The sequence below is a fragment of the Canis lupus genome, chromosome 27 (assembly GCF_011100685.1).
Source record: "Canis lupus familiaris isolate Mischka breed German Shepherd chromosome 27, alternate assembly UU_Cfam_GSD_1.0, whole genome shotgun sequence".
NCBI lineage: Eukaryota > Metazoa > Chordata > Mammalia > Carnivora > Canidae > Canis > Canis lupus.
In genome coordinates, this window is record NC_049248.1 from 27,084,435 (window position 1) to 27,101,395 (window position 16,961).

General features: G+C 32.7%; 1 protein-coding gene across 8 annotated transcripts in view; it reads left to right on the top strand.

Annotated features, from left to right (window-relative positions):
• Window positions 1-16,961, top strand: part of CCDC91 (coiled-coil domain containing 91) — a 332,875-nt gene that overhangs the window by 107,005 nt on the left and 208,909 nt on the right. For 6 of the 8 annotated variants that reach the window (XR_005379978.1, XR_005379979.1, XR_005379981.1 and 3 more), the window contains exon 4: window positions 16,159-16,316. Coding sequence is in view for 4 of the 8 variants with exons in the window: in XM_038577155.1 (XP_038433083.1) it covers window positions 16,159-16,316 (158 nt within the window). In the remaining 4 variants the exon portion in view is untranslated. Of the gene's footprint in view, window positions 1-13,065; window positions 13,223-14,933; window positions 15,023-16,158; window positions 16,317-16,961 lie in introns of those variants that run through there. The other 2 variants (XM_038577157.1, XM_038577158.1) reach the window with 2 other exon arrangements.

Below are 16,961 nucleotides of genomic sequence, written 5' to 3' on the forward strand. Positions count from 1 at the left end.
TGTCAATATGTTGCTGTTGAACTTTGTTGATATTTCTATTTTATGAATTATATACCAGGAAAAGAAGAAAACAATTTTAAGACAATCATTAAGTCAAAAAACTATTAACATACCTTATAAAAAGATTTATAGCAAGAGGGTCATGGGCATATAGGAGGAAACTAGTGAGAATAGGAGGTCTTTCATAGAATAAGAGGAGAAATCTGCAACTGAAAAAAAAAAAGTACACAGAAGAAAGATAATTGAAAATAATCTCCATAGCTTAAAGAGAATGGAAATTGTGGCAAGCTTTACATTGAAGGCTTAAAGAAAGAGAAGAAAGAAGAAATAATTGTGGCTTACATTTTGCTAATATTCCCATACTGTAACTACATTTTCTTTGCCATTTGATTAAGTAGAAGGACAGATGTGAACTTTAAACTAGTTTTGTTTTATTTCATTAGTTTTGTTTTCTCTTGGGAATAGGATATGGCTAAGGATTTCAGAACTGCTGGTTTTACTTTATTCTTTTAATTGGCATTGTTAGATTACTGTGTATATGGTAGTCAGATATGTTTTTCTTTCTCTTTAGACTTAATAACAGAACAGTAACTTCTGTTGTTGGTATCATTTAAATATACACTTCATTGAGAACGTTTTATTAAGTTCTTAAGTTTTCATCTCCCCTTTTTTTTAAATTCAGGCTTTATTATTTTTTTCCTTGTCTTATATTTCTCATAGTTTACATCTTAAACTTAACACGCAAACCCACATATAGGCAAAACCCTATATGATTTTATTTTGTTTTTTTTTAATCATTGTGGAAAGAAGAGTATAAGCCTTGGAGTCAAACAGACATGTATTCTGATCTAGCTGTGAGATTTTAGACCTAATAGGTAAACCTTGAATTGTAGGTTCTTTGTTCATAAAACTTTGGTAGTTTTGTTAAGGATCAAATTGGTTGACAGAAAAAATATTTTTTACAATGTCTGGTGCAAACTGGTCTTGACCCTTTCTTCATTTTGCTTAGTTTAACAGAAATTTGAGCAATTCTTTTTGGTCATATAGAAAAAAATGTTTTCAAATGAACACTATGCATTTTCAACATTGAGCAGAGGTTTCAGAGTTATCTGATTCTAGCCCTGTTTACCAACTTTGAGCCATGTTATACTTTACAGCTCTTTATGTGTTATAGGTAATTGATATGTACGTTCTATGTCTACTAGAGTTTTTTTTTTTTAATTTTTTTTCAATTTTTATTTATTTATGATAGTCACACAGAGAGAGAGAGAGAGAGAGGCAGAGACACAGGCAGAGGGAGAAGCAGGCTCCATGCACCGGGAGCCCGATGTGGGATTCGATCCCAGGTCTCCAGGATCACGCCCTGGGCCAAAGGCAGGCGCCAAACCCCTGCGCCACCCAGGGATCCCATCTACTAGAGTTTTGATTGACTTCCTTCTCTTCTTTGGGGGGGGGGGAAACAATTTCACTTCCACTACAATTCATTTCAACATTCCTTACTCCCTATAACCTTGTGCTGTTTTGACTTTTCCTTTGACTGATTATAACATTTGCCTGGTTCCCTCATTGTATGAATAGAATAAAATCTTTTCCATGTATTTCTTTTATATCTCTGAGAGTCAAATTTTACCCTTTCTTGGGATAATTACCCTTTTATGTTATACTTAAAATATTTAACATTTAAAATATTTCCAAGAAATGTCTAAATAAATTCTCTAGAGTAAATTAGTTTATTACACACCATTTATGTGTAGCATGCTAGTATTTTATTTTACATATTTGATATTTGGGATATTCCTACAGTGATACTAACTCTGCTGGCAGTGGGAGGTTTTTGCATAATATCTAACCACAAAGTACTTTAGATAAGGATTTATTTATTTATTTTCTATTATTTTAATACCAATGTTATATTCTCAGGGTAAATTTTCCATTGTAAAAGATTGCAGGTCTTTCATTGTCTTGATTATAATGGCAACTCTACAATTGTATTTTGAGTGAGTAGGTAATAAAGGATTCACAAAAAAGAGCACAAGCACTTTTTCCCCTTAAGTATCTCATCGTGTTGTAATGAGTTAAGAAGTTGTATTATATGTATGTATAATTGACATTATATTTGTTTCAGATGTACAACATAATAATTTGATATTCGTATATAAACATACCTTGAACATATAGTGGGTTCAGTTCCAGACCACCACAGTAAAGTGAATATTGCAATAAGGAGAATCAAAAGCATTTTTTGGTTTGCATATAAAAGTTATGCTTATACTATACTGTGCTCTGTTAAGCGTGCAATACCATTATGTCTAAAAAACTACATAGTTGAATTAAAAAATCTTATTGCTAAAAAAATGCTAACTATCATTGAGCTTTCAGCTGGTAGAGGGTTTTTCCTCAGTGTTTATAGCTGATGACTGATCAAGGGATTAGTTGCTGAAGGCTTGCATGGCTATGGAAATTTGTGAAAAAAAATATAACAATAAAATTTTCTGCATCACTTGACTCTTCATTTCATGAACCAGTTCTTTGTAGCATGTGATGTTGTTTGATTGTATTTTACTCGCAGAACTTTTTTTTCAGAATTGGAGTCAATCCTTTCAGTTCCTACCCCTGCTTTATCAGCTAAATTGATGTAATACTCTAAATCCTTTCCTTGTCATTTCAACAGTCTTCACAGCATTTTCACCAGGAGTAAATTCCGTCTCAAAAAAATATTTTCTATGCTTATCAATAAGAAGCGGCCCCTCATCCATTCAAGTTTTATCATAAGATGGCAGCAATTCAGTCACATCTTCAGACTCCACTTAGAATTCTAGTTCTCTTGCTATTCTTTTTTTTTCCTCTTTTCTTACCATACCTGCAGTTACTTCCTCCACTGAAATCTTGAACCCCTCAAAGTCATCCATGAGGGTTAGAATCAACTTCTTCCTAACTATTCATGCTGATATTTTGACCTATTTCCATGAATCACAAAAGGCATCTAGAATGGTGAATCCTTTCCAGAAGGTTTTTGATTAGTTTTGCCCAGATCTATCAGAAGAATTACTACCTATAACAGCTATAGCCTTATGCAGTATATTTCTTAAATATAAAGACTTGAAAGTCAAAATTACTTCTTGATCCATGGGCTGCAGAATGGATGTTGTTGGCAGGCATAAATACAGCATGAATCTCATTGTACAAATCTATCAGAGCTCTTGGCTGACTAGGTCCATTATCAGTGAGCAGTCATATTTGAAAGGAATCTTTTTTGCTGAGCAGTAGGTCTCAACAGTGGACTCTAAATATTCAGTAAACCATGTTGTAAACAGACGTGCTGTCATGTAGGCCTTGTTATTCCACTGATAGAATATAGGGAGAGTATATTTAGCATAATTTTTAAGGGCACTGGGATTTTTGGGATGGTAAATGGGCATTGGCTTCCACTTCAAGTCACCAGCTATATTAGCCCCTAATAAGAGTCAGCCTGTCCTTTGAAGCTTTGAAGTCTGGCATGGACTTCTCTCTACCTATGAAAGTCCCAGATGGCATCCTGTTCTGATAGAATGCTATTTCATCTACAGTGAAAATCTGTTGTTTAGCGTAGCCACTTTCATTAAATGTCTTATCAAGTCTTCTGGTTAACTTGCTTCAGCTTCTATATCAGCACTAGCTGCTTTACCTTGTGTACTTTTATATTCTGAAAATGACTTCTTTCCTGAAACCTCATGAACAAAACTCTGCTAGCTTCATACTTCTCTTTTGCAGCTTTTTCACTTCTCTCATCCTTTTTAGAATTGAAGAGTTAGGGCCTTGCCCTGGATTAAACCTTGGCTTCAGGGTATGTTATGATTGGTTTGATCTTCTACCCAGACCACTAAAACTTTTCTCCTTTTACCAGTAAGGCTGTTTTGCTTTCTTATCATGTGTTCATTGCTGTAACAATTTCCTTTAAGAAAAATTTCCTTTACATTTACAACTTGGTTAATTATTTGGTTGCAAGAGGCCTAGCTTTGAGGCCATCTCAGCTTTTGACATGCCTTCCTGACTAAGCTTGATCATTTCTAGCTTTCTATATAAGGTGAGAGTCTACGGCCATACCACCCTGAACGCGCCCGATCTCGTCTATATAAGGTGAGAGATGTGCAATTGTTCTTTTCACTTGAACACTTAGAGGCCATTGTAGGGTTATTAACTGGCCTGATTTCAGTATTGTTGTGTCTCAGGGAATAGGGAGGCCTGAGGAGGCCTGGGGGAATGGCTGATTGGTGAAGCAGTCAGAACACACAACATTTATTGATTAAATTTGCTATCTTACATGGGTGTGATTTGTGGTATTCCAAAACAATTACAGTAGTAACACTGGAGATCACAGACCATAGATCACCATAACAGATATAATGAAAAAGTTTAAACATTGTGAAAATTAACAAAATGTATCACAGAGACTTGAAATGAGCAAATGCTTTTGGAAAGTGGCATCCATTGACTTGCTTGATTCAGTGTTGCCATGTACCTTTAATTTGTACAAAGTACAGTATCAGCAAGTGGAATGAAGCAAAGCTCAATAAAATGAGATATGCCTGAATATTGCAGAATGATCACTACAATATATTTAATTAATATTCATATATGATTTCTCATTTTTTACTTACGATGAATATTTTTTAAGATCTATTAGCAACTTTCAAATATGAAGTATTTCAAATATGAAGTATTACTTTCAAATTCAAATATGAAGTATTTCAAATATGAAATACTTTAAATATGAAGTATTTCAAATATGAAGTATTACTAGTCACTGCTGTATATGACATCCCTATGACTTATTTTTTTTTTTATGACAATAAATTTGTATCTTTTAACCTTATTCCCCACCCCTGGCAACCACCATTTGTTCTCAATATCTATTAACTTTTTTTCTTTTTTAAAGATTTCACATGTATGTGGAATCATACATACGATATTGACTGTCTTTGTCTGATTTATTTTACTTAGCATAATGTCCTCAAGATTCATCCATGTTCTCACAAATGGCAAGATTTCCTTCATTTTTATGGGTGGATAATATTCCATTATATGTGTACACTATACACACACATATACACACATCATATTGACACACATATACACATACACATCATATTTTCTTTATCCATTCACTCTTTCATCCACTGATAGGCACTTAGATTATTTCCATGTCCTGGCTGTTGTAAATGATGTTGCAGTGAACATGGGGGTGCATATATATCTCTTCAAGGTGGTATTTTGTGTTCTTTGGGTAATTACCAGAACTGAATTTGTTGGATCATATGGTAGTTCTATTTCTATTTTCTGGGGGGAACCTTCATACTGTTTTCCATAGTAGATGTATCAATTTACATTCCTGCCAGTAATGCCTAAGGCTTCCCTTTTGTTTATACCTGCCAACAGTTGTTATTTCTTTTGTTTTTAGTAATATGCATTCTAGTATTACTGCTCATTCGAGGTATGGGGTGATATATCAATGTGGTATTCATTTGCATTTCTCAAATGATTAGTGATTTTGAGTACCTCTATCTATTGGGCAGTTGTATATTTCCTTTGGAAAAATGTATGTTTAGATTCTCTGTCCATTTTAAACTAGGTGGCTTGGTTTTTGTCTGTTGAGTTGTTTGAACTGTTTGTATTTTTTGGATATTACCCCTTATCAAATACATGATTTGCAAGTATTTTTTCCCAGTCGGTAGCTTGTCTTGTCATTTTGTTGAGGGGTTTTCTTTGCTGTATAGAAGCTTTGTAGTTTAGTCTCACTTGTTTACTTTTGCTTTTGTTGCTTTTGCTTTTGGTTTCTAAAAGAAATTCTTAAGGACCCAGGTTCCCTAGCCTGGAGAGCCAAAAGCTTCTTCAGCATATCGGTTTGACCATACCTCTTTGACTTAAGTTGTGATTTTTTTTTTTCTTCCTCTTTGGAAATTGCTTAGAATTTGCCTATGGTTGGTCACTTTGTATGAACAAGAGTTGAAAGAAAAAGAGTCTCGGATAGTGACATGGTAAGGATATATTTATGGTTCTGAAATAGTTCTTCCATATTTTCCAAATTTATTAACATCATTAGATAATACTGTCTGCATTTTAGTAGTGTGGTTCTGTTTTTATTTTTATTTTTATTTATTTCTTGGATGCTGTGGATTTTTTTTCCTGCCATGGTAATGAGGAAGTGGGATTTATTTATTTTTTTTGGAAGTGGGATTTAAGCATTATTTTTTAATTTCCCTGTCCAAAACTTTTTATTTTTTTTTTAATTTTTATGGTATTAATTTGTGTTGACCATTCTAGTGATGGATTATGAGGATTCTATCTCAGTATGTCTCTTTTATAAATTGAAACATAGCTCTTTAGTCATCTACGTTATTCTAAAAATTGCTCATTCCAGTTTGTGGGATATGGTGTTGCCAAAATAGCTCTTAGGAACACACCATTATTCTTCAAGGAAGCAGGGAGAGGTAGAGCCTGTTATTTATAGAATACTCCATTTTGTAATTCCTTTTTTATTAAGAAAATAACCATTCCTATTCCTTGTGTTCCTGTATCTTAACCTTTTTAAAGCTATTATATATTTCTCCTTGAGACTCTAACATAGATATTCTTGGTCATATCTTGCACTCCATTCAGTAGTAAATCAAAGGGGCATTTCTTGGAGAGAACCTCCTTGGATAGAGGTAATACTTTTCTAAACAGTGATTTTAACCTGTTTTCAGTTACTTAAAAAAAAACCCCAGCCTATCCACTTATTTTATATGTGCTAACAAACTTTCATATTTAGATTTACTATTTAGCTCTTCCTCAGTTTTTGCATATTTTTTGTTTTCCATAACTGAGTGATTTCTTTACATGAGTGAATTTCAAAGTCTTAGTAATGAGCCCTGAACCTGAAGTGGGTTTGTACATAGACTTGAAAATAAATTAGGGTATCACAGGGTTTCAGTGAGGTGACAACTTGTAAAAGGTAGTCACCAGACTCTGTGAGATAAGAAGATGGTAAAAAGAGGGGCTTGGGTTGGATAAAAGAATGTCTGAATGAAAATTAGAGTTCAAAAATATTTTTTAAGTTAAAAATTATAAAAATGTTTTATCATTTTATTGGTGTTCTCCTTGTAAATTATTAACCATCAGCAGGGATTCAACAGATTTCTTTGGGTATAGTTAAAAGTGCATGAATATTTGCACCTGTTTCTTGTTTAGACTTACAAGAATTTTTATGCTTATGTAAACAAAACAGAGTTGACCACAGGCGGAATTACTGGAAAAAATTGCATACTATTTGGAAACTTGGTCCTCCTTTGCTTATGCGGTGTTCTGACGTAGTGGACTTTTTTGTGTTTTAGAAGAGGTCTGTCAATGAAAAATGATATGCCCAATGACTTTGCTGATTACCATTACAAAGTGAAAGATTAAGAACTGCCATTCATTGCACTTTTGATTAGCTTTATAGCTGTAAAAGAGTATATGCTGACCTTGTATTCTGTTTTAGAAAACCAAGGATTTCACATTTGAAATGAAGTAGATTTACTCTTAAGATCTCAAAGCAAGCTTAACAAACAAAATATATAAAGAAACAAAATTTTGAAGATTTCTACTTCTTAAGAAATTGGACATTTTATGTGGAAAATGGTGCTATTGGGTGCATTTAATCGACATGAAGACTTGACACCAGTCAACTTTTAATGGACCAAAGAATACTATAGCAGTTTCAAACTTTAAGAGGTATATTTTCTTTGCCTGATGAGAAGATAATTATTTATATACTGGTATTTGTAATTTTCTATTATTAAGCTTAAAAATTCCCATATGTTAAGCAGGCATCTATAAAATGCATACCATCATTATTATTTAATACTAATTTTAGTCTATATATATGGACAGTATTTACCAATGTAGCTTTTTTTAGAGAGAATTGTTATTGGATAGTCACCTAAAATGTAGGGAAGATGTGTGAATTCTAGTATAATGAGAAACTAGAGGCTTAACTGAAAATATCTAGTTTCCTCTGAGAGAGTAATATATTTATAGTTCTCTTTGTCTTTTTTTGTTTACAGCACTACTTATTTGTTTCCTTTATTTCATTTTATTTTTTTAAGATTTTATTTATTGGGCAGCCCCGGTGGCGCAGCGGTTTAGCGCCGCCTGCAGCCCAGGGTGTGATCCTGGAGACCCTGGATCGAGTCCCAAGTCGGGCACTATGTATGGTGCCTGCTTCTCCCTCTGCCTCTCTCTCTCTGTCTCTATGAATAAATAAATAAAATCTTAAAAAAATTTATTTATCTATTCATGAGAGACAGAGAGGCAGAGACATAGGCAGAGGGAGAATCAGGCTCCCTGCAAGGAGCCTGATGGGGAACTTGATCCTAAGACCCTGGGATCACGACTTGAGTCAAAGGCAGATGCTCAACCACTGAGCCACCCAGGTGGCCCCCTCAATTTTATTTTTAAAATAGGATGTGGATTATGATATAGTCAGTAAACATTTATATTATCCAGTTAAACAAATTTCTGAAAATCCTGCTAGTACCTCATAACTTGAAAGCACATGTGTAAATCTAGGCATTTAGGTTCAACCTTCCTTGTTTCTTCAATAATTATTGTGATTAGCAGGATGCCAGAGTGGCTTGTGCCTTCAAATCCTGTGTGTGTTGGTGGTTGCCGATTCTTGACATCTTTTCATAAAAGCATAATTTATTTTAGTAAACTAGTTGGTTCCTATTTATCCTTAGTTTGAGTACTTTCCTAGAGCAAGTTTTGATCAATGAGTTAATGTAGCTCATGAGGGTTGAGTAATACAGCCAGGAAAAGCATTGAAACAAGTCTTCAGGATTAAATTTTTAGGCATATGTAATTATTTTTTTCCTTGTTGTATTTAAAAATTACACTCATGAATCTGCCATTTAGTTTAAGAACTAGAACATTACCATCTAATACTGTTCTTCTGTTCTATTCCTATGCTTTCTTTCAGAGGGAACCACTGTCTTATATTTTGTGTTATGTTTTCCTTGCTTTTGTAAAAATACAGTTTTATTGTATATGTATCTATATCTCTAAAGAGTTTTGTTTATGTGCCTCATAAAAATAGATTAATGCTCATGTGAACTCCCTATGATTTACTTTTTTTCACTCAAATTTATGTTTTTAAGACTCCTCCATTTTGTTGCATATACCTGTAGTTTCTTTATGTTCACTGATGTATAATATTTTAATGTGTGATTATACCATAGCTCTTATAGCTATTTAACTGTCAGTGGATATTTAGGCTATTGTCACTTATTTGCTATCATGAACAGTAATGCTAGGAGTATTTCAATACATATTTTTAGCGTAATTACATCTTTATTTAGGCAATACTTTTGTTTAGGTATTTTTTCCTTTAGGAGCAGTTTTTTGAGTTTTTTTAATTTTTTGTTTATTTTCTATTGTATAACTTTTCTTTGTGTTCTTTCCTCCTTTTATTTAGACTTACAGAAAACCTGTAAGAAATGGACAAATGATTCCCATAAATCTTTTGATTTTCTTTAGATGTTACCATATTTGCTTAACTTTTATTTTTTCCTTCCTCCTCATTCTCTTATTTTTTCTTCCTCTTCCTCTTCTTAATATTTACTTTAGCTTTCTTTTTTCTCCTTATGCTGAGGACATATAGTCAAAATACTGTGTCCCAAACTAACTTGGGTTAGTTCTTGACTTTCACCCCACCCCCTCCCACACTTTATTGTGTGATAAGATTATTCATTTGAAATATAGTTTAGTACATTTATTACTCTTTGTATTTTATTTTAGGGTTCAATCCCCTTACTCCCCTGCTTGTTGATTTTAATGCATATGTGAAACATTAACATGATTCCAAGAATCAGAACCATATTAAAGAGCTGTACTCATAGAAGAGATATTTCCACCATTCCTTTCTTCTGTCTTCCTACTTCGTTCCACCTGTCTTTCAACTATCAATCTTATTAGTTTTGGCTTTCTTCTCCCTGTATTTGTGACAAATGAGTAGGTGCATGTGTCTGTGTCTTTTCATATATTTAAGGACTATTTATATATTTTATTTTTGGTGTCTGTTCACATTTTGCCCATTATTCTGTAAGCTTTTTTTTTCTAATTTTTTCCTCTCAAGTTTTAAGCATTTTTGATATGTTAGGAATATTAATCCTTACCTGTGATACATATTCTACATATTTTTTATCAGTTTTTAAAATTATTATTGAAGATAATTTTAGTACCCAAATAGTATTTACATATTCTATAGTCATATTTGTCAATTTTTTCTTTTATTTTCTTTTATTTATTGTATCTAGAATCAAATTATAATTAAAATTATAATTAAAATTATAATTAAAAAGTCCTTTCTACCCCAAGGTAAAGAGGAACTCATTCATAATTTCTCTTAATACTTATATGGTCTCATTTTTAAAAATAATTGGATCTCTGATCAATACAGAGTTTTTATTTTTGTCTATAGTGTCAGATATGAGTCTAATTTCAGCTTTTTCCAAAAGGCTAATCAGTTGTGCCTTCACTGTATTAATAAGCCCATCTTTGCCTTAGTGATTTGAAATGCCATTTTTATCATATATCTAAGTTTTGCACATCATGGGTCTGTTCTGGACTTTCTGGTATATTCTTCTGGCCCATTTATTGCTGTGCCAAATAAATACACTCTTTTGTTTGTAAAGAGTTTTTATATGTGATAATATAATTTAAAATACAGTATATCTTAATAAGATCAGTAGTATATTTTAATATAGTTTAATTTAGTATATTATAACGAGGGATAGTATCCTCTTTATACTTTTTCATTTTTAGCATTTTCCTGCTTGTATTTGAACTTTTGCTTTTCCATGTGATGTTTAATGTCCATTTGTCTGGTTCATTTGTAAAAAGCTTCTTGATACTTTTCTTGGAATTATATTAGGACTATAAATAAACTAAGGGAGGATTGACATCTTTATGATGTTTAGTTTCCCTATCCACTTCTAAGAGATCTTTTCATTTGTTCATGTGTGCTCTCTAGTCTTTCAGAAGTGTTTTAAAGTATTTGTCACATTTCCTGTTAAATTTGTAGCTAAGTATTTTATCTTCTTTGTTGCTCTGGAAAATAGTACTCTTCTCACTGTTATATACTCTAAATAGTTAACTATTTTCATAAGTAAATGCTATTTTTGTTATGCTATGTTTAAGTTTATATCCTGCTACTTTACTGAATGTGTGTATTGTTTTAGCTAGTAGGAACATGAAATAGTTTTCCTCCTTTTTCTATTTTTATGTTTCTATTTAATTTTTCTTGTCTAACTGCATTGGCTCATGCCCTTAGTGGAGTGTTCAATGTCATGGAGACAGTAGTCATCCTTGTTTTGCTCCTGTTCATATAGGAAATAACTTTAGTTTTTCCCTGTTAATTAACATGCAGACCTTAGGATAAGGCCTATATCATGTTAAGAAAATGTCCATCAGTTTCTGTCCTCTTGAGTGTTTTTAACAGATACGGGTATTCACGTTTTATCAGAAGCATTTTCAGAGCCTTAGAAATAATCATATCATTTTTCTCTTCAAGTATATTAATATGGAGATTTTGTTAATGAATTCCTTAATAGTGACCCAGCCTTGCATTACTTGTACAAATCTGACTTCTTATTGCATGTCACCCTCTCAATATGGTATTGGATTCCTTTTACTAATATTTTATTGACAACTTTGTCATTTATAAGTGATACTCTAAAACCTCTACTAATTCTTTTTGTATTATCTTTATCAAGCTTAGCTATCAGTGTTCTGTTAATGTTACATAATGCTAATGACATTTTGATATTTTCCTTACTTTCAATGTTCAGAAACAATTTTAAAGCATTTGGATTATCCATTCTTTTAATTTTTGGTAGAAATTTTCTTGAATCCTTTACCTGTGGGGTAGTTTGCCTGATAACTTTTTTCCCAAAGGAAGTTGGTCTATTTTTTTAGTGTTTTTTTTTTTTTTTTAGTTCTAATCAGAAAACTTTTATAAGTCATATTTCTGTGGAAATTGCTTATTTTATCTAATTTTCAGATTTACTTAGAAGTCTGCACAGGAATTTTATTACCAAAAAAAATGTTCTGTTTTAATTATTTTCCCCATGTCATTTTTTTGTATATTTGTACTTTCCTCTTTTATTTTATTTTATTTATTTTATTACTTTTTTATTTTTAATTTATGATAGTCACAGAGAGAGAGAGAGAGAGAGAGAGAGAGAGAGGCAGAGACACAGGCAGAGGGGGAAGCAGGCTCCATGCACCGGGAGCCCGATGTGGGATTCGATCCCAGGTCTCCAGGATCGCGCCCTGGGCCAAAGGCAGGCGCTAAACCACTGTACCACCCAGGGATCCCCTCTTTTATTTTTAATTAGTTAGTAACATTTTATTTTTTTTTAGAAATCCAGGATTTTATTTTTTTTGGAAATTCAGAATTTTAATTAATAGATTTACTTTTCTTAATCTACTTCTGCATTATCTTGTTTTCTTTATTGTGCTTTTTAATTTTTCTTTATTTTCTTTTTTAATTTATGAGCTGGGAATTTAATTCATTGATTTTTAAAAAATTGACTGAAATGTTCATGACTATAGATTTTTTTCCTCATCATTGCTTTATTTATATCCCATTATTACATATAATCTTTTAATTATGATTATTTCTTAGAAATTCTGTCATATGTTGATAGTGGGACGTTTAAATTATTTTGGTTGGGTAGTAATGAAGTAGGTGAAAAGATTCCTGGATAAGCTTGTTTTGAATACTAACAAATGATAATTCCAGTGAAAACTTCCATTTACTGAATATTTATCATATACCTATCTGGTAAATGAAGTTATTATATACATCATTGAAATTAAGTTGTATAGCTTTGTTTTGAGCAATTATTTCCCCATTTTCAGAAGAATTAACAAAGGCTTAAAGGGGTTTATGTAATTTACCCAAGGCTATATGAAAAGTAAAGTGTTATTGTTTAAATCTGAATCCATTTTTGACTATACAGTTATGACTTTTACTTAGGCAGTATATTGTGAGGTCACAGAGGTATTGAGCAGTATGGTATAATTAGGACTGTTAGTAGCACTGTGTGACTGGAGTGAGGTTGGGACCTAATGGTATCATTTCTGGTTTGGGCAAATAGTTCTTTGAGGTACTATTAACTAAGATGGAAAACATGAAGCAAAGCAGGTTTATGTAAGATGATGGGTAAGTTTGACATACCTACTAGACAGCAAAATGGAACTCTCTCGTAGTTATTTGAGTATATGGGTCTGGAGGTCTACAAGTAGTTTGTGCTTAGAGATGTGAATTTAGGTCTCATTAGCTTACAGGTCATAATCTAAATGATGGATTTTGAAAGTGGTAATGATAGACCTTGGGAAAGTATAGGAGGGTATAGGAAACAGTGAAGCTTAAGATAGAATGGAGAAGGGAGTCTGAAAAGAAAACAAGGACAAAATAATCAAACTATTAGGAGGAAATCTAGGAGTTAGGAGTGTTACAAGTGCCAAAGGAAGAGAGTTAGGAATAGGGAGGGTCACCAGTAGCAAGTGCTCCTTAGAACTAAAGAACGATCAAATAAGAAGTGTTCATTTGATTAATAATAACTGAAAGGTAAATTAATATCTTTAATGATGAGTCCAGTGGAGTGATGAGGATTGGGGAAGAAAAAAATGGATACAGAAATAATTTGAAGACAAGAAATTTGTTTATAAAGGGAAAATGTGATAAGGCGGCTAGTGGAAATGTGAGTTTGTGGTCACAAATGTGAGGTCCCTTTCTTCTACTTTCCTCCCTCAACCTCTCCCTTCCTCTTCCCCTTATGTATCACTTTCCTTTCTTTCCTCCTATCCTCTCTCCCCTTATTTTACTCACTTGCCCTTCTTCTTTTCCTGATATGATGTACTTGACCATTTAATGTTACAAGATGAGGATTTTAAAAAAAATTTTTTTAAAGATGTTATTTATTTATTCATGAGAGACACGCAGAGAGAGAGGCAGAAGCACAGGCAGAGGGAGAAGCAGGCTCCATGCAGGGAGCCCGATGTGGGACTTGATCCCGGGTCTCCAGGATCAGGCCCTGGGCTGAAGGCGGCGCTAAACCACTGAGCCACCCGGGCTGCCCTAGGATGAGAATTTAACTTGGTACAATATGATGTCTTAGATTATGGCTACAAATATGAGTGACATAAAGACATCTTAAAATATTCAGGTTTTAGATCAAAGTGATATTTTTAAGAATTTCTCGAACCCAGGATTGTAGTCACACATAACCTTTATGCCCAGAAATAAACATAATTGTCCAACAAATTTTAATGATCTTTGAAATAATACTGAAAATAATATAAGCACAGTGCTAAATGTTTTACATATTTTAGACAAGTCTCATCAGCAACTCTATGCCAATTTTACAGGCAAGAAAACTGAGGGAAGTTAAACATGCCAATTGTTTTATACTTGGCATGACAAATGGTGTGGACTCTATGCTGTTAATCACAAGGCTGTATTTCCTCTTACTGTACTATAGTACTTATTTTCATGCCTTTAAAAGTTCATTATGAATATTTTTGTTATAAATTATAATTCAGAATTAGAAGTTAGACTATTTTGACATTTTAGAGAAATCTGTTAGCATACAGAATAGTGAAGATTAGAAAAAAATTTCTGAAAAAGATACATTGAGTACAAGCATGAATTGAAATCCCAGTTTTCTGTATTTTAGTTAAAATAGTGAAATGCATGTGGGACAAGATAGAATACTTTATCCAGTATGGCACATAGTATCTTAAAAATTCAGAATTGCAACATACTAATAGTGTGTGTAAGATAATTGAGTGATCCCATAAGGTACCAATCAAAAATTGATATATTCTTTAGTTTTTAAAAGCCTAATGACCTTATAAATGTCTTTCTTTAGGGAAAAGTGCAATTTCCATTGTGAACTGCCTTCCAGAATTTATGGTAGACCTTCGCTGACGTTGCTACTGATGCCAATGTGGAATAAAGGTCTTTAAAATTTAGAAAGTCAAAACGTATAAACAGATTACTGCTAAAAATGATTTAGTTATCCTTCTTAAACTTTAAAACACATGATATAAATATGTTTGAATTTTTAGAAATTTGAAAATACAGTAATAATCAGTATAATCCCTTTATTTTGCCCTTATTAGTATTTTTGTCTTCATCTTGTCAGTTGGCTTTCTTTTTATGACCTTTATATTTGAACCTAATCACAATCTAATAGTATTTTTTTTGTCAAACTAATTACAGGATTCTATTTCAACATTACTTTTTTATAGAAATAATTCAGCAAACTAAAATTGATTTTAACATGAAAATTCCTTTACCTGTTATAAAAGAAATTGTTAACACAGAGGCAGTTTGGTTAGCTATTTTATTTTATTTTATTTTTCAAGATTTTATTTATTTGAGAGAGATGCGTGCATGCGCACGCACACATGAATGAGCATGGGGGGAGGGGCAGAGGGAAAGAGGGAGACAATCTCAAGCAGACTTCCTGCTGAGCATAGAGCTGGATGTGGGCTCGATCTCATGACCTGGACATGGTGATCTTAGCGGAAATCAAGAGTCAGATGCTTAACCGACTGAGCCACCCAGATGCCCTGGATTAGTTGTTTTAAAGTAATTATTCTTGCTCTTAGCTCAGTTTATTATAATACATATTTAATTGATTTGACTAGCCTACTGTGTCATAAGGTCATTGAGTACATGAATGCATCTGTTTTGCTTACTGTATCTTCTTTATGCTTAGCACCTGTGCCGGGCATTAGTAGGCACACTAGTGCTTTTTCTTAACTGAGTGGATGGGTAATATATTTGAATACTTTCTCTCAGTTGGAAATACCCTATTTATGGTAACGTGTTAGTATATAAACACTAAGACATTATTATGTTGTTTTGTTGCTCGGGTCTCATGTGGAAATGTCATGTTAACTTTAGAAATACTAGTTTTAGATATTAGCTAATGGTCCCTGAGGAATAGTTATAGAATCTTCTTTTCTTCTCATTGCTTTTCCTTCCATTACTCTTTTCCCCTTCGCTTCCCTCTGCTCCCTTTCTTCCGTTCAACCTATCCTTTACTTTCTCTTTGATAATCTTTTACTTATTTATTTTTTCTTTAGTATCTGGAGTCCATCTTTCTCCAGCTTCTCCTGAGATTGTACTAGACCATGACCACTCTCCTTCAGTTGGCTGCCTCTCTTCTGAGCCCATCATTTCATCACCAGAGAATACACATGCAGACAACAGCATTGTCAGTCAAACTGTTCCCAAAGCACAGGTAAAGACAAGTGTATTTTTCTATGAAGTTTACAGACTTAAAAAATTACTGGGTGGTTTAAATGAAGCTTTTCTGATTTTTTTTTTTTTTACTTATTTTTCTTAAATATTTTTTGTAGATATTTTAACTTTGAAGGTAATATCTGGAATTAAAAAAAAAAAACCTGAATAATATGTTTGTTTTGTGGCATAATTGAAAAGTATTTAAGTAGCCATAGTTATTAAAATATAGTTTGAGTGTATCATTTATTAAAATTGACTCAGATTTGCATTTCAAATCTTCAAAACTTCAAAAGAAAAAATAACTACAAAAATAATTATTTTTGTTTTCAGGAAAGATTATCCTGGGTTTTTTTTTTTATTTTTTTATTTTAGGTATTACAGTCTTCATTTGGCTTTAGAGTAAAAACTAAAAAGATAGCAGTCAGAGGGTTTATTTATTCAAATACTTACTGATCCAGGGATTGAGCTAGATGCTGCAATTAGTCTGAATTTTCAAAGTGCAGTACATAATACTGAGTCACTTGTTATCTTTACTAGAGAGTGGGTGATGATCAATTAGTGGTTATTAATAAATTTCAAATTCTGATTTACAGTTTAAAAATATACAAATTCTGGCTATCTAAATTTCAGAACTGGTGGATAT